Genomic DNA, 19,114 nt, shown 5'->3' with positions numbered 1-19,114 from the left:
TACTGGTCTCAATAATTACTCCCTCACAGGACATCCGTGTGAGCTTGTAGATGTCAAGCTATAGTACTATGCCCCGCAGGGGGGTAGTGGGGACTGACATTGATAGGTGCATAAGGCATGTAAGTTGGCTTGTGTAGGGTCAGATTCTGCATATCGCTGTTTGTTTTTGCTTACCGTGGTGCTAAATCGTTCGAAAATCCGTGTTGTTCGAAGTTCCATTGTTTACTCTATACTGTCTGCGCTATACTACTGTCTGTGATTAAATTCTCTCTTACTCTGTGCCTTTGCACTGTTTAGCTACAGGCCATTTAAATAACATGCAGTTGCTTCAGTATTGTTGATTGAATTCTGTGATTGAATTGTACTTTAATATCTCACAGACTACTGCATGACTATAATTGATAAAGGTTTGCTCCCACTGTTTGGCTACAGGCCATTTAAGACGATCAGTATACACTATATATTAACTGTGGACACACATTTCTTGTGAAACAATTAAAGCACATTGCAAATTATTTACCTCTTCTATAACACTCTAATACTTTTGAGCGAAAGCAAAAACATGGCGAGAGGCATTAGCAAGCGCATGCTTGTAACACTCGTTATATAGTAGTGTTGGAATATCTGAGTATTGTTCTTATCTTTCAGTTTCAACCAGTCAAGACCAGTAGAGTCCTCTAATGATTACCATGCATGCATGCATGGACACCATGACTTATGTAAATTTAAACTCACATTCGATCAGAAGTATAATTATGTATTGGGCTTCTGTTTTGTAAATAAACAATGATTGCCGGGGTACAACTAACATATCACTAAAAAAGTAACTAACATGCAATTATTTAATTACCCTATATCTGCTGTACAGTCTGGACATAATTATATTGTTTGGACAATAGTGATCCTTCAATCTCAAGAATACGAAGTTTCTTAGAACGCTTCCTAAATGGGTTCCTAAATGGGAAACAGTTGCAGGTGAGAATGGGTTGGTGATATCTTGCTCTATTCTATCACCATCTAGTCGGTTCACTGTGAGGTTACAACTGGTGCAGTATACAGGGTTTTATTCTCTGTAGTACTGAGTTCAATTTCCATTTTAGGCATGGGCCACTTTAGTCGGTGATCGTGTTCACCTTGCTCCAAGTATACAGTGCAATTATCGTGTCCATCATTGCCCACGTACATTTTGTAGCCAGATTTGATGTAGAATGAAGCTGATCGAGCTCTATACTCCGACTCTTTGACTAGCGGTAGGTAGTATGGTTTGTGATCTGGTGCTAGCATTGTGGTCATTGTCTCTAGAGAGCTTTTGATGATCTTGATAGCTGCTTTTGGGTTAGAATCAATGGTGCCTAGTTGCTTAGTTACACAAGATGCTAGGCCATCAAACTTGCGTGAGAGTTGCTGTAGCTGATCTTTAGTAGTCTTAGTCTCAAGTTTCATGGCCTCTCTTTCAGAATGTACCTCCTGCTTAAATTTGCTCGCTTTCTGTTTAGCCTCCTGCTCAAGTTTGTTAGCCTTATGCTTGAGTGTAACAGTCTCTGTCATCACTAGCTCCAGGTGGTGCTCTGTGTTTGATGCTTTATGTGCTGCCATATCTTTTCGTGGAATAATTTCTGTACTACACCCAGCTTCAAAAAAAGGACACTTCACTGGCTCAAGAGGGCACACCTTCTGGTGATCTGTTAAATTCTTGCGCTGTGTTTTCTCATGCTCACAATTGTTGGGGCAAGAAATAGGAAATAGTGGACATTTGTCCAAGTGACTTTTGGCTGTTATTTCTTTGTGCATCCCCTCTGTATTGCAATATTGACATCGTACCAGGCGATTTGGGCACTTGTTGTCCTCGTGATCTTGAAGCTCTTTTCGTAGCATTATTTCTCCACATTTTATAGTGCATGATACCTCCACAAACAAGCATTTCTCGAGATGTTGATTGCATGTACTCAGTGTAGTGATTTTATCACACCGTTTGGAGCGATTAGGACAGTAGATCTTCAAGCTATCGATGGCTCGTTTCATTCGTTTATCTACAATAAACTTGAAGTTGGCTTCTCGACAATGTGGGCATGTCTTTTGCCTCTGTAGCCACGTATTTAGACAGCCATCGCAAAAATCTTGTCCACAACAATCCGTCAGTACTGGGTCCGTTAGAATGTTAGTGCAAATAGTGCATTGATGATCTTCTAGTGCTTTGTCTACAAACTCGTAATTAGCTGGACTAGCCATTGCTCTAATCGTATCACACAGTGATTCTATAATTATACTACTAGTAACCCGTATGTTAAATGAAGATGGGTAAAGTGTACCCGGTAAGTGAGTCAAACATACCTTGTATGTATGTTAAAATTACATGCAAGTGGGTCATATAAAATAACTCTTTGTTTATTTGCAACGACGTTGGAAAAGCTACCTATAATTATAACAATTATAAGTATGTTATCTGTGATGTACCACTTATATATAACAATGCATGCATGCATGGGTGCTGAGACAGCACCTCACACAAACTTTAAGTGAGTGGGGCTGGGGTGCTGTAATAACACTCCTTTCATTCTTATGCACCTATATGCATGGGTGCAAGTGCATGTGACACCCATTAAATTCTAGTCTATCGTATTGTACGTATAATAATTATGTCATTCAGTATTATTTTCTATATATTGCGTATATGTCATCATTTTAACAATCATAACAGTATAATTATTATACACTTGTCATCACTGCTATTAAACAAAAAATTCTATATGGTCACATGACCTCACAACAATCAGTGTTTGTAAATTAATGGTGTACTTGTGAAGTACTTGGTATAACGCTAATTGACTCACAAGAACAACCGAGTAAGTATTGTCTAAGCACACCTCATAGCTGTAATAATGGTAATTAAAACCTAATGTTGTATAAAGTTGAGCAGCAACATATATTGAGTCTCGGACAACAACAACATGCCTGATTTCACCAAAGATTGGGTAGTCTGTATCCTCAGGTTTTTTCAAACAGATAACTCCACTTGGGCGAAACTCTTGTCCTAGACATTTTACACAAGAACTACTGCAGAACAAGTCCAGTTATTAAGGTTTTATGACTGTAAAATCACTTACACAGGTAAAAACAGCTTATTTGGAAACGTTGTCATTATGATAGCTTTCAACTGTGACGGGTGGAAGCTCTCAAGGGGATACTCGTCAACTAAAAAACAACATTTATCGCAAATAAATATCTCAATTAAGATTACCTTTGTGGATTTCATCACCACTATATAGGAAATTGGTCCTTTCCACTCCAGGAGAAGGTAACAGGTGCATGCACATGTAATTTTGGTGCCGTTCCGCTATAGTCTTGGGGAGATTTTTGAAATTCTTTCCCACAAACTGTTTCAGCTGCGAATTTTTCGCTTCAAAGCGCATACACCACTGATGACGAAGGGGGCCAAACCTGTATCATTACAAAAGGTAGCATAATTATTATACGTGTTTGTGTGCAAACAGTTTTCACACCTAAAACGCGTTGACTAAGACAAATGCAACTTACAGTCTAGCTTGTGTTGGTAAATGAAGCAGGTAATGAAACTTTGGGGCGATCGAGTTAGGATAGAGTTGATTATATCTGAGAAGGTAGTCCTCTATTGATAGTTGTAGAGTCTCTATAGAATCGCTCGTAAACTCAAATGCTGTGCACAGAACCATAACAGACAACAACCCCAAGTAACAGATCCAGTGAGGATCATCGTTAGGAACAAATTCACCAACCATAAGCGGAAGAAGCCGTCCTAGCAACCACATTTGCGATGCTGCAAAGGAGCACGCATGCATACATGCATGCATTTATTTGTATGGATTCATGTAGAACAAATTAATTACCTGATTGTACAATCTTTTTGTCCTCTGCAGTCAGGTGATCTCTATCGATAGGTCGAGGCTTATTCATCTTTTCACTGTACCCATACTTGAAAATCGAAATTTGGGTATTAAGCTGTTGTAGAGTGAAAAATCGCTTCTGAGAGATGCAGTAACGAACCAATGCTTTTATATGACGAGGCAAAACACCCTCAAATATGATATGCATTATGTCATGAGGGAAGCACGAACAAACATCAAATCCAGGTGCTTCGTGTAAAATACTGAGACCATTCACTCCGAACTGTCTTGAGAAAGAAGGGTCACTGTCGACTAACTCACAGTAGGTGAGATGTTGTTTAATTCTCCTAGGACGTAACTTATCACACTGGAGCTATATCAATGCATGGATATGTCAATTAATGTCTGTTTCCTGTATGTATGCGTATATACTATGATAATGCCATACAGTTCACCTTTTGACAGAGTTCCTGTTTGGTGATCATACATGTTCGACAGCCTCGGTAAGCCCCACCTACACCCTCTTTGAAGCCACTAGCCACACCTGCTGCCGGGGTATCCGCAAGATACACCAGCAAAGAACCTTTCAATTGCTTTTCGCTATCACCCCATTGTACAGTTCAGGGGCGGATCCAGAGGTAGTTCGTTGGGTTCGTACGAACTACCCTTCCAGCTAGTCTTGACATTACTAAGTCTAGCTAACTGTACTGACAAAGTCGTACAAAGTTCTCTCCGTATAATAAAAGGGTGGGGCTGGTTCTCTCTGCATAATAAAAGGGTGGGGCTGGTTCTCTCTGCATAACAAGTAGAGGGTGGGGCTGGTTCTCTCTGCATAATAAAAGGGTGGGGCTGGTTCTCTCTGCATAACAAATAGAGAGTGGGGCTGGCTACTGCAGCCAATTGATTTGCACCGTGGTCAAGTGATAAATTATTATATCTAGCCATGAATCCTTGGTTTAAGAAGAGAAAAGTTTCAGGTAAGGGAGAGTGCATGGCACTGCATATTGAATGACACTGCATACTTACATGTATAATAATTGCTATAATCATTAATAAATTGATGGTTAAGTTCTACAAGTCTCCTCTTCACCAGCCATCACCGTCTGTCTTTCCATTGGGGGTCACCACGTACTATCTCTCCTCCAGTCACAAAACCATCTCTCCTGTGTTACAAATTTTTCTAAGGTAGAAAGTGATTAATTAGTAGGCGTGGCACGTCAAAAGGGGGCGTGGTCTTCAAAAATTCGGCGCTGTGCGCCGGGTGAATTTCTTGTCCGCGAGAAAGAACCCCCCTTTCTTAAATCCTGGATCCGCCCCTGCAGTTATTCCCTGAACGTATCAGGATTTTTAATATTGATGTGCAATAATTATAAACTCACAGTAGAGCCTAGAGTTTTCAAATCTTTGACAGCAGAGGATAATATTCGGTCGATACCATACTTTTTGAGAACGTTCGCATTAATCACTGCTAAAAGCTGAATGTACTTCATTGACGATCGGTGGGCAGGGTGTACATTTAATAACGTCCAATAGAAAACAGCTGAAAAAGTGTTTATAACAACACTTACATGTATACATTATAATCATAATTACCTAGCTTTTGCTTTCCCCTGCGTGAGCCAAGCGGATTGGCTACCTCTAACTCATCATGGTAGAATGCAAGCCGTAACTCATTCGTCTGCGATGCTCCCTTGGCATATGCTCCGTCCATAACGTCGCAAAGGACACCATGCATGCGATAGTCTGTATCGACCTCCTCCTGAATGTCGTTTTTTCTTTGTAAAGCCTATTTTGATAACACATTATTATGGTATACACATTGATTCAAAAGACTCACCTTGAGGGACTTTAAAAGTGGTATGTAGTAAATCTATCGTACATTCGTACAGCCTTTTTCCGAACCCTCCTCATTTTCCACTCAAGGTGAGATCCCAGAGTGACAGGTGTGGATTCCTGTAAGAAAACAATTTTTAAAGATGCTACTCAATATCTATTTTACTCACCACAAGCTGAAAATTTTCCCTGAAATACTTCCTTTGTAGATAAAGTGATTGAAGGCCACCGAACATATCCTTGGCAACATCAACCCTTTTTTTATCAAAAGAAGTGCCTCGTCCGAACTAGAATCACCAGTACCAGCTGTAATAGAATCCAGAACACTCGACAGCAAGGAAGCTGTTGACAACACCACATGGTCTATTGCAGTTTGAGTGATTGAGTATTTTTCTTTCAATCCAAGGATATAACGTGCCTCGAGCCACTTCTTGTCTAACTGTAGGTGAGTTTCTTCAGATCTTTGACTGGTACATGATTCATCTACATTGAGAGTGGGCTGGACGAAATTTTCTGGCTCTGAATCTTCATCGTCCTGGACATAGGTACTTTCTATAGTGTGCTGCGCCTTACACCCTCTGAACAAATGCTTTCTGTATGCACTAAGTTTCTTGAAGGATCTGTTGCAAAATGAACAGTAAACATGAAAGTTTGGATCATCTCTATGAACAGTGTAGATGTGCTTCTGCAAGTGGTTTGAGTTTGGAGTAGCGAAGGTGCACATGGAACACCGGTAGACTTCTCTTTGTTGTGCCATATTAGGCTTTGAGGACCTCAGGCCTCAGGCCAGGAGGGAGGAGCTGCATGCAGCTTGGTTGCTAAGGTACGGGACAATTTCGAGCATGCGCAGTACGTGCACAGCTGGCTACCTGCAAGCTCTACATAATAGTTATAGACTGAGTCCAAGGTCTCTATGGGGTTTTGAGACCTGAGGGTCTCAAAACTCCATAGTGACCGTTGACGAGGCCTATAACTGGTTTAGAATAGTGCTAAGCAAGCTAGGCTATATTAACACAAAGAAGACTCTGAAACCAAGAGTTTCTACAAGCCTCAAGCAACGTTAAAGCTTTGCTCTGGCTAGTCTACATAAAAAAACTCACATTGATGAAGGCAGTTTCTGTTTCTTGAGAATCACGCATTGCAAATAAAAAGTTGCTATTGTCATAGTAGTTAGCTCTGCACTAGAGCACTAGCTATTGTAGCTGCAAGAGAGAGATAAAAGCTGCAAAGCGGCACTGCAGAACGCAAAACTTTAAAAAAAATTAATTTTTAATGATGCACTGTATCATCGTTACTATGACTTCAACATAAACTGTGTGATGTTGCCATGTTCCATACAAGTTAATCTTGACATCATCTTGCCTGTAGGCATAATCAGTATAATAGACCTACTTAGAAGACCTCAGGTCCATAAGTGAAATAATGGACCTCTCAGTGACCTATCAGATTGCAGTATTACTACAAGCATTTTCTAAAGTACAGCTAGCTGGTTAGCCTCGATCCCAGGCCGAGTTTTCGCTTTTATAACGGTTAGGCGAACAACTGGGCCTGGTACTAGTTGTCTGCGCATGCGTCAAATTTTCATTGTATATTTGTGGTCGGCAAAAATATTTAATAAATCAATAATAGAAATTTGTACACAGAAAATGCACAGAGTGAGTACACAAAAGATGCACATAGGGAGCTGCTTCACAAAGGCCTGGGGAGTTGCCAGTTGTGCTGCAGCACAATTACAGTGACCCAGGGCAACTTCAGGATGATTGAATGCCTTCAAATTACGTTTCAAAAAGATTTAGCAGGCTGCTGGACTTCTCTGATTCTAGGCCCCAACTCGTAACTCATTGCTTGAGAAAACATAGATTCTCTCTGAGCTACCCAGCAACGCTCGAATGAGCAGGTCATACTCCAGTCCTGTGTCTGTGAGTATAGGACAATATTAAAAGAAACCAAAGACGGTTAAACCCTTACCTCAAACTGTCCAGTCTCGTCCGTTAGTATAGCCAAGAGGAGCACTGTTGGGATAACAGAGAAGTAGACATTTTAAATACGTGTAGATCTATACATATTAAATTTCTCGGTTATAGTGTCATTGTCGACGAGCTGATGATGGCAGCACCAAGTTCTCTAGCTCACACTCTTCACTTGATCCACCATATTAATGATGAAACTATAGTCTACCTACATTCTTGCCAAACATGAACAAGACTTGATAGCATGATACACTGTTTGATTTGTGGACGGTTTTTTGGTGGGGCATAAATTGTGATACTATCACACTATCACAATCATGATATAGATCTACTGCATGCTATCAGGACTGCATGGTGAAGAATCTACCTGAACTTGAGTTGTCTCCAATTCTCTATAGCCTATATATAGTGCTATTACCATGTATGCAAACTGATAGACATGAATATAGTGTATATCTATAGCGTATTTATAATCATTATGTGTATGATAAATACATGCATATATAGATCTCTATTGCATGAAAGTAATATTATGTAGAAAATTCAACATTTTTCCTTTATTATTATGCCTTCACAATTGACAGAATGTTCACAAAATTAATTAGTTTCTATTTGTGGAATCATGTAAGGTATACATTTGATATAAGCGTTCACAATTGACAGAATGTTCACACATTTAGTTTATACTAGAATTATGTTTGATATAAGCGTTCGTTTATACTATATATAATTATAGTTTATACTATATATATATAGTATATACTTTTGATATAACCGTTCACAATTGACAGAATGATCACACAAATTTAGTTTATACTATAATATTTATATATCGAATTATAATTTATACTATTATATATATATATATATATATAGTATAATATATATATATATATAATAGTTTGATATAAGCGTTCACAATTGACAGAATGTTCACAAATTTAGTTTATACTATATATATATATAGTATATGTTTGATATAAGCGTTCACAATTGACAGAATGATCACACAAATTTAGTTTATACTATATATATAGTATATGTTTGATATAAGCGTTCACAATTGACAGAATGTTCACAAATTTAGTTTATACTATAATATATATCGAATTATAATTTATACTATTATATATATAGTATATACGTTTGATATAAGCGTTCACAATTGACAAAATGATCACAAATTTAGTTTATACTATATATATATAGCTATAATAGTTTATACTATAGTATATACGTTTATAATATATATTAATTAAGCGTTCACAATTGACAGAATGATCACACAAATTTAGTATACTATATATAATATTATAGTATATGTTTGATATAAATAAGTGTTCACAATTGACAGAATGATCACAAATTTAGTTTATACTATAATTATATATAGTTTATACTATATATGCCATGGTATATATGTTTGATATAAGGGTTCACAATTGACAGAATGATCACAAATTAAATTTAGTTTATACTGTATATAATATAGTATATACGTTTGATATAAGCATTCACAATTGACAGAATGATCACAAATTAAATTTTAGTTTATACTATAATTATATAATATAGTATATATACGTTTGATATAAGCGTTCACAATTGACAGAATGATCACAAATTTAGTATATAAGCGTTCACATGCAATTGACAGAATTTTATTGGCAACCCCATGATGCATGCACCTCACATGCAGGGCCCTCATGCACCCCGGTCAATGTATAATATGTTCATGATAACATGCACTGGTATTATAATTATATAGACAATTACCCGGCCCTTCCCCCCATAATTATAGCCATGCATGCATGCATGCATGTAACTACATAAAAACCACCCTTCCCCCATAAAACTTATTATCACAATGGTATCAAGATATCATTCATTTCGATTGTATATACACATGCATAATACATAAAACAACGTGTATAGATATAGAGCATATATATACTGCATCGCCAGCCTGCCGTCCATCTTCCCTTCAACAGATTCCTGTACTTTCTCTACCGTTTCATAGAGTAGGTTTTGGGGTAGATTCTTCAACCAGTATAGCCAATGAATCACATGTACTGGTAGTTTTCCATGTTTTCCCGGCCAATATAATATAAATACGCAATTTTTACTGGTAGGGTGATGACCAATCGTTTTATTATATATACATCCATTTTGGAATGTGCGGGCATATAATCAGGATGATTTGTGATGAATTGATGTTCCTAATACATGCAGTGTTGAGCACAGGTACACACAGTCCATGCGTAGTAACATGCACGGACCGTACTGGTGACCTGCATGGAATGATGTGGTGGATGGAAGCTGGTAGATGGATCTGGAACACAGTCTATATACTATGTATTGCATGCTCATGACGTTGTAACGGATTGGAGTTATGCTCTCGTCGGATTTCTTGTTTCCACGCTTTTTTGTGGTTCCCCTGGCCAATCCTAGCAATTTTTCACATTCCAAATGTTTTTCTAGTCGGATATATAGGTATCATATAAAGTAAAGTGATAGTAATTGCTAATTAGGTGACTGCATGTATATCTCAACACATTCACATGTATAAGCACTGCAAAACAATTTACTTTACTTTGCAGTTCCTTTTGGGAGAATTGGCTTTTTTCCTCTAGCAATAGCACTTGCTGGTATACTCGTTTCGCCTTAACACCATTCGGTGGAGATAAAAAAGGTGGTGAACCTTGTTCATTGAGCACAGAATATGACTAAACCGATGTACCCAAACAAATGTCTGCTCCCCAGCCTGTGTATTGAAGTCAGGATTCTCGCTCTTCAGTTTAGCAAGAGAAAACTTTAATTTACAATCTGGAGACACATGGTTTTGAAAATGAAACACATCGATGATTTTGTTGACATCAAGCCACAAACGGTCCAATGGCAGAGTAAATGGTAGAGGAGCACGAGCAGCCTTCAGCTTTGCTAAATTGCACATGTTGTCATAGGCCAATGAGATAGGCTTCCCAATACCACCACGAGACTTAGCTAGAGACAGCAGCCATTGAATCAAAATTAAGAACACTTGTGATGGCGATTCAGACCTATATAGGTATATAAATTATATATAGAGTGCATTTGTTTTATACATGCATAGTTTCTATTCATGTCAACAGTGGAGGATTAGTACTTATAATTATAGGCACTAGCTATTACAGTTCAGTATAATGTAGCTATTATGCTAAATTGTATACAGGAAAAGGGTCATGTGAATGCATGGCGTGTACCTGTACAATGGTTGCCAAGTGTCAATATGACCACCCCCTCTGATGACAAATTGGTGCCCTCTAGACCACTTTCTCAACCGTTTGGATTTACCCGTATCTTTCCTGCAAACTCGTTCATTAGGGTCATCATACATGCACAGTACTTCGTACTAGTTCAGGATGCTTCTCAATTAAAGCTGCAGTACCTATAGGATAAAGTTCAATAAAAGTAATAGAGAATTCTACATAATTATATACCTTGTGAGGTGGTAGCAGATGTTCCAAATTGGTTTGTATTGACTTTAATAGAGTTCACAACTGCATCAACAGTATCAGTGTCACCCTCACACTCCTCTTCATTTCCTAATTAAATCGTGTAAGTAAATAATTGTACCACTGTATCTTAAATTACCAACTGCTTGAGCACCACAATATTTGAGAAACTGTCTCAGATCAATAGGCACATCAGGAGCTTCATTCTGTAGCAAAAGACAGTGTTCCTCGCAAAACGCCTTATTGCGAATTGGGGAGTTTGTACACACATCAGGTAAATTGAGAGCTGGAATTCCATCACTGATTTGCTGCAAAGGTTTTGAAATTACAATGTAACTATAATGTTTGTGGAAATGAATAAGTTGCCATCCATCCCCTCAACTTTGAACATGCAGTGTGGGAAAACAGTCTTCCAAATTCCATCTGTAACCCACAGTGAACCACAATCTATTGGGTTCAATAATAATTATACAGTCATGCACTATAATTACCTCTTTTCTTGCATTCAGCAGTACAAGTGTCTTCTTTGTGGTGGTATATAGATTGCCGCCTTACTTCTTCAATCCTTTCCATACACTCCTCTCTCTCACTGTCTTTATGGAAACGATAGTCAATCTTATTGACTCGTCTCAACTCATTCTCCACTTCTCCATTATAGAAGGCTTCCCCAACAATATAGGGACTAAGCTCTGTACTTGAACACCATTATTTATCTAGATATAAATTATTTGCTTCTCTATTTATACCTTCATCTGGTAGTATCTCTAAAGCAGTATTGTAACTTTCAGCAAACCCTTGAAAGGAAACCCAAGAGTGATTACTACAGGACAAATAATTATGTTGAGATGGACATTATTTATTCATGAAACAGTTTTGCTATATAAGTACTAAACAGTGTTCACTTACGCAAGGCTACACTGCCACTCCAACAAATCCCTTGAAAAATAAACGGTGTCAGACACTTCAACATATGTTTGAGTTTGGGGGTACATACGGAATCCATTCTCAGACTTGTTTCCAAAGTGAGCATAGTTATAAGTTATGTTGCAAACTTTACACCTAGCTTAGCGTACACTTTCTTCCTTTAACAAAACCATTCAGAGAGTAACACTTTATCTGAAAATATTGTTTAGGATAAAAATAATAGTTTAGCCAATAAAAAACTCACATGGAAAGAATGATTAGACACCAATGGTCGGTCACAGTCAAAACAGGTGTTTGTGGGTGGAGTCAACAATGGAGGGTATAGTTATTCGGAGTAGATCGTACAAGGTGTGGGCAGTGGTTATCGACAAATTCAGCCACCATTTCTATACTTTCCTGTTGGACACCAGGTAGAGAGAGGTCACAGTTACACAAGATATTTTTTTTTCAGAATCAGTAACATTGCCAGAGATCGAACGCAGTAAAAGGCACACCTCATTCACAAGTACAAACCCAAACCTAGCTACCAACCAAGATTCTTTCACTTCTCTGCTCAACTTATCGAGTGTGCTCCATGTGTTGAGGTCGATCGAAGCCAGTGATTCGTAAGAAGAGAGAAGAGAAGAGGTCTGTAATTTTCGACGTTTGTGCTGTTGAGATATTTCACCTATAGATGGAAGTAGGGACATTGTTGCAGATCTATATAGGTTTAGAAGACAAACTATCTATGTAATGTTAGAGCATGTTCTTATAGCCATAAATAGTGCAATTTGATTGGTTACAGGAAGTGTTCTATCCAACTTAGAAAATTGTGTACTAGACAATCATGTACTTCACTAGAAAACACGTACTGTAACAATCATGTATAGCAAAGATTAGATAACAATTCATGGCTAGGAGCAAATCCATCTAGACACTATGATATAAAATTCTTAGACACTGTTTAGTTTCTACATGAATTAGAAGCCCTCAAGCCCTAGGGCTAATAAAACTCTCACTAAGATGTGGATACTACAAGCAGCCTTTGGACTTCTAAAGCATGAAAGTTAGTAATCAATTAATGTGTAAAAGAATGCATAGGTGCCGATTTAGGAAAAAAAACATGGGCTCGTTACAGCCCTGCTGCCATTGAAGGAGGCACATTTTGGGGATTCACAATAATTTAAGCCCATACAGACTCTGAGACAACAATTAATAGCGTGAATCTGATTTTCAGTGCAAAAACAACAATGAATACAAGTTTTCCTACATGGAAGATGTGAGTATTGTGGTGTCCCAGATAGACCAGCATGCAGTAGCGCTAGCATCACTGCACAGCTCTGGATGTGGCTGCACTTAGCTATAGTGCGTCTAGTCTAAGTGAGCCCCGCCCACTTATTGGACTGTCATTCATAATCTAGTTTTCTAGAGGTTTTCTTGTTCAAAGCTGATTTTGTCAGGATTTACTATTATTTAGCAGTAGTTTGAAGCCTTTAAGGCTTGCTAAGCTTTATTGGAGCTTAATAACCCCTCTCAAGAGCAGCAACCTTGAAAATCAGGGATATATGAGGTGAATAGCAGTTTCTTTTCGGGACAGGGGTGATAGAACTAAATCTGAGACAGTCTAGGGTAGTTTGGAGATAGTTGGCAGAGACTGGTACATACACAGCTTGATTGTAGATAGATGTAATACTTTTTTTAAATTGTGATCATTTTCCTGTTCACAAAATTGATATGTTGATTTTTTTGTCCGCAAATGATACAGCAAATGGATAGCATAGCCGGCCATAGGGCCCACACAAAAATATCTGACCTTAACAAGCTTGACAAAGCTTTATACCTCTTCCCTTGTTGTTCAGTCTTCAGAATAAGCTTCAGAGAAGAGAGAAGCTTCAGCTAAGAGCCATTCCAATCGATTCCAATAATGATAAAACGGGAACTGACTTCTAGTACACGATAGTACACGAATATAAATGTCACGAAAGTGAACGAGAATATCCATTTGTCAGAATCTGACAAACGACTGACGCATGCGCAGACAACTAGTACCAGGCCCAGTTGTTTGCCTAACCGTTATAAAAGCGAAAACTCGGCCTGGGATCGAGGCTACTAGCTGGTCGGCCTAGTCTCATGAATCAGCCGCCGTTCTTTTGGAACCACCGTCTGAGCACTCTTGTCATGAAGTCATTTCAAAATGGAATGTTGATTGCTCACAAAACCAATGGAATGTAATTAAATCGTGATCTTACGCCCACACATATTTCCTAATTGTTATACAAATCGCCAAGCGAAGGCATCTCTCTCTACTTGTGTTTTGCTGTGGTGCTAAATCTGTGCCCAAGGACCCCTGCTTGCCTTGCTTATGCTTCGTAGCAGCTTCTATGTATAAAGTGTTTACCATCCGTAATGCATGCGTAATGATTATCCAAATGCGTTGAGCAAAGTGCAGTTCTTTGCTGCCTCCAAGTTCATCACCTGACTGGACTTCTGCAATTTGATTGGTCAAGACGGAATTCCGTCTTGGCACATAAAACGATGACAAGAGTGCTCAGACGGTGGTTCCAAAAGAACGGCGGCTGATTCATGAGACTACTGGTCGGCCATGGACACTCTATCCACTGAGGAGATTTGTAAGCGCCTTTGTGAAAGAGGAATAGATGACACTTCTATAAGAGGTAAGGTCTCTAGTAGTAATTATTATGAGAGGTTTTTTTAACTTTATAATAATAGTAATTGACACTAGATATATAAGTATAGCAAGCCAACCACATTAGCAATTGTTACCTGTTACCTATTACTACTTGCTACAAGATTCAAAACTCTTAAAATGTCCTTGTTACAGAAAATGATATTGATGGCGAAGCCCTGGTCGAGTTAGTAAACGACTTTAATGAGTTTTCCGCTCTCGTACCTATACCTATCGTGAGGCTGAAAATGAGAAAGTTCGTCAGAGATGTTCAGAGCCAGGTAACTCTGTCCTTGAGTAAAGTATGTTGCTATGTGTCACATAAACTTTGTGCATATAGGAGGTGGCATGTGAAGAACTACCAAGGGTGGCAAAACGGCCCCTGAACCTGGATGTGAGTTAATACTAAGTGTGTTGCTATGTGTCACATGAAGAACTTTGTGCACATAGGAGGTGGTATGTAAAGAACTACCAAGGGTGGCAAAACGGCCCCTGAACCTGGATGTGAGTTAATACTAAGCGTGTTGCTATGTGTCACATGAAGCACTTTGTGCACATAGGAGGTGGTATGTAAAAAACTACCAAGGGTGGCAAAACGGCCCCTGAACCTGGATATGAGTTATAAATTATGTATATAATAATTATTTGTTTATAGCAAACTTCTGAAGACATCCTGAGTGCTCGTGAAACTAGTGTTCAAGCTGGCGCTGTGCTAATGCCTCTCACCATGTTTTTGCTTTCGCTTAAAAGTATTAGAGTGTTATATTAGTATTAAAGTTAGCTTATCTATATAAAGTCACTGAGAAGAAAAGACTTATTTACATGCATGTATTGTTGTATTATGTGGCTTACCAGGACCTCAAGAAAGAAGAAAATTGATTCTTCCATAGATATGGCGTGATATGGGCACACGAATTATGTACGCACATAAATGCAACAGTAGCACGTTGCATGGGATCGCCATTACTGTGGCTGTATAATCAAGGATTCGAGGCTATCCATCCCACTAGCTAGTGCGGCCTGGTAATCGAGGTACTTAAGTAGCCTCGATTACTTAGAGTGTATGGAATCAAGGCTAAGACTTAGCCTAAGTCCACGCATCAGAGGAGGTCCGACAGGCGACAGGCGCGGTGCAGCTCAAGTAATTAGCCCTTTGATTACTCTCAGCAAAAACATACGACGTGGACGGATAATTATTCAAAGGCTAATTGCCTGAGCTGCACCGCGCCTCCTCTGTCCACGCATGATCACTTGCATTGCATGCACCGTTGCATCTGTTGCATCTGTTGCACCGTTGCATCTGTTGCACCGTTGCATCTGTTGCACCGTTGCATCTGTTGCACTGTTGCATCTGTTGCATCTGTTGCACCGTTGCATCTGTTGCATCTGTTGCACCGTTGCATCTGTTGCACCGTTGCATCTGTTGCACCGTTGCATCTGTTGCATCTGTTGCATCTGTTGCACCGTTGCATCTGTTGCATCTGTTGCATCTGTTGCACCGCTGCTGCATCTGTTGCATCGTTGCATCTGTTGCACCGTTGCATCTGTTGCACCGTTGCATCTGTTGCATCTGTTGCACCGTTGCATCTGTTGCATCTGTTGCATCTGTTGCACCGTTGCATCTGTTGCACCGTTGCATCTGTTGCATCTGTTGCACCGTTGCATCTGTTGCATCTGTTGCACCGTTGCATCTGTTGCATCTGTTGCACCGTTGCATCTGTTGCACCGTTGCATCTGTTGCATCTGTTGCATCTGTTGCACCGTTGCATCTGTTGCATCTTTTCCACGGTTGCATCTGTTGCACCGTTGCACCTGTTGCACCGTTGCATCTGTTGCATCTGTTGCATCTGTTGCACCGTTGCATCTGTTGCATCTGTTGCACCGTTGCATCTGTTGCATCTGTTGCATCTGTTGCACCGTTGCATCTGTTGCACCGTTGCATCTGTTGCATCTGTTGCATCTGTTGCACCGTTGCATCTGTTGCACCGTTGCACCTGTTGCACCGTTGCATCTGTTGCACCGTTGCATCTGTTGCATCTGTTGCACCGTTGCATCTGTTGCATCTTTTCCACGGTTGCATCTGTTGCACCGTTGCACCTGTTGCACCGTTGCATCTGTTGCATCTGTTGCACCGTTGCACCGTTGCACCGTTGCATCTGTTGCATCTGTTGCATCTGTTGCATCTGTTGCACCATTGCATCTGTTGCATCTGTTGCATCTGTTGTACCGTTGCATCTGTTGTACCGTTGCATCTGTTGCATCTGTTGCACCGTTGCATCTGTTGCATCTGTTGCATCTGTTGCACCGCTGCATCTGTTGCATCGTTGCATCTGTTGCACCGTTGCATCTGTTGCACCGTTGCATCTGTTGCATCTGTTGCACCGTTGCATCTGTTGCACCGTTGCATCTGTTGCATCTGTTGCATCTGTTGCACCGTTGCATCTGTTGCACCGTTGCATCTGGAAATCCAAGCAAATGTTTGCTCTGCTGTCATGAGGTTAAGTAGAGGGTTCAATTCTCGAACCTTGGAAGGATGGTAAGTTGTCTGACAGTCTGTTCGTACATGATTTTTAATGTGCAATTAATTCATGGCAGTCATCATTATTATTATATATATATATAGCCTCCTCTGAACTGAAACAAACTCCTGCATCCTCCTCTCAACAAATTCCTGCATCCTCCTCTCAACAAACTCCTGCACGTGAGGCTCACCAGAGCAGGAATGTGAGGCAAACAGCTGCAGTTACATTGAAGAAATAATTGTATTCTCCTGCCAAGTTGTGTAGGTCTCCCAAGAAGAAGCGATGCACGAGACCACACCTCTCACTTTCTTTGAATGGATCACCTTCAAGTTCTGAGGCAGAATTACACACCTCTCAACAGATCACCTCTCAACAGATCACACCAATTACATCGGACAATGATGAAGTTGAGTTTACTACACGGTCCGACGTTATTGAGCATTCCTCACTACTTAATCCTCAAAAGAAGAGAAAAGAGAGAGCTCTGCCGACACCAAGAGGAGTTTTTACTAGCACTCCAATTAACAAACATTCTGTGGCTGCTCTCAATCAATCAATTTCTCCAATCTGCCACAAGATTAAACCGAGAAAGCTACAAAAACATTTTGAGGGCAGTCGTCATGATGCAGATGAAAAGACCTCCATTTCATCCATTACTCAAAGGCCACATCAGGATCCCCCAATGCTTGAATTGCAGCAAAAAGTCTCCCCTGGTAAGTGAGATAGGTCGGCCGGGACCAGCTATAATTATGCATGCATCTATATAAATTATAGGTTTTCACGATTGTGCAAAATAACAGCAATAATTTTTTAATGGAGGTTCCATTTTGTGGACGTTTTGTAGAATGTGTTTCGCGCTATACGGTATAGACTCTCGGCTCTTTGAATTACGGTCACCTCTCTATATATATAATTATACCTTTTGTTTCGCTAGGCACGAATTAATTGGCATGCATGCAGGCTGTTAAAGCAGCCACCTTGCTATTGCGGCCACTGCATGCGACACTGTCCCTATATTTTATAATTCTTATAATAATACATGTACATACATGCATACATTATGTACATTATATAGGGTGACCGGACTATAATAATTATAGTATGTCAATGTTGAGCTCGAATGCATTATTATAAATTATGCATGCAGAACAACAGATCATAGCTATTGAAGTGGTTGACTCGGTCATCAAACTCAAGAAAATACCAGGTAACTTTTCCGGCATAGTCCATATAAATTATGTGAGGATGCATGCATGATTATACCACCAGCATGCATTAGTGCGTTTTGGTGCTGCTTTTTATGAGAGGTGCGTTTTAAAAAATAGGTGGTGCAATTTTTGGAGAGGTACATTTTTCAGAGAACGACATTTTGCACAGAGGTGCGTTTTTTAGAGAGGTGAATTTTGTAGAGAGACGTTTTGTACAGAGGTGCGTTTTTTAGAGAGGTGAATTTTGTAGAGAGATGCATTTTGTAGAGAGGCGCATTTTTCATAGAGCGTTTTTTCAGCCAACTCCACCCATCATGTGGTTTGGTCAAGACAGCAGCATCTAAAAAATGGCTTTTGCAAACGTACCTCTGCTTTCAAGCGTGAAAGTAAAAATCATGCACACATGCATGCATGCACTGTCATGCACACAGTAATTTGTTTTCTCAACAGCAACATTTTATTCATGCACACGTCACCATGCCCATTAATATTTTGTGCTACTGTATATAATTATACAGAAGACGAGAAACACTGCCAGCAAAATTAATGTGGAGGGAAATTTACGAAGAAGGGAAAACGCATGTGGGTCGGGTGTGAGGCTGACTCATGCTGGCGATGGTATCACTACACCTGTGTAG

The 19,114-nt window shown here is 39.6% G+C and overlaps 3 protein-coding genes, 1 long non-coding RNA gene and 1 pseudogene across 4 annotated transcripts in view; 1 reads left to right on the top strand and 4 right to left on the bottom strand.

Annotated features, from left to right (window-relative positions):
- LOC135337727 (uncharacterized) overlaps positions 1–19,114 on the top strand; it is a 105,024-nt gene that overhangs the window by 18,131 nt on the left and 67,779 nt on the right. The gene's annotated exons all lie outside the window — the stretch shown is intronic.
- Positions 1,027–2,239, bottom strand: LOC135337168 (TNF receptor-associated factor 5-like). Its single transcript, XM_064533067.1, has one exon. It carries the CDS (start codon positions 2,227–2,229, stop codon positions 1,027–1,029), a length of 1,203 nt encoding a protein of 400 aa, XP_064389137.1. The 5' UTR covers positions 2,230–2,239.
- Positions 2,699–4,482, bottom strand: LOC135337725 (uncharacterized). Its single transcript, XM_064533678.1, has 5 exons — positions 3,864–4,482; positions 3,535–3,793; positions 3,239–3,438; positions 3,105–3,192; positions 2,699–3,054 (listed from the first exon to the last, which is right to left on the bottom strand). Exons 1-5 carry the CDS (start codon positions 4,066–4,068, stop codon positions 2,730–2,732), a joined length of 1,077 nt encoding a protein of 358 aa, XP_064389748.1. The 5' UTR covers positions 4,069–4,482; the 3' UTR covers positions 2,699–2,729.
- LOC135337735 (uncharacterized) lies at positions 5,474–6,038 on the bottom strand. The gene is made up of 3 exons (XR_010395279.1): positions 5,864–6,038; positions 5,698–5,813; positions 5,474–5,646 (listed from the first exon to the last, which is right to left on the bottom strand). It is a non-coding gene; the product is annotated as an uncharacterized LOC135337735 (long non-coding RNA).
- LOC135337167 (uncharacterized) lies at positions 10,204–15,634 on the bottom strand (annotated as a pseudogene).

Source organism: Halichondria panicea, chromosome 6, assembly GCF_963675165.1.
Source record: "Halichondria panicea chromosome 6, odHalPani1.1, whole genome shotgun sequence".
Lineage (NCBI taxonomy): Eukaryota > Metazoa > Porifera > Demospongiae > Suberitida > Halichondriidae > Halichondria > Halichondria panicea.
Note: the sequence above shows the minus strand (reverse complement) of the source record. Positions and strands in the feature narration are given on the sequence as shown.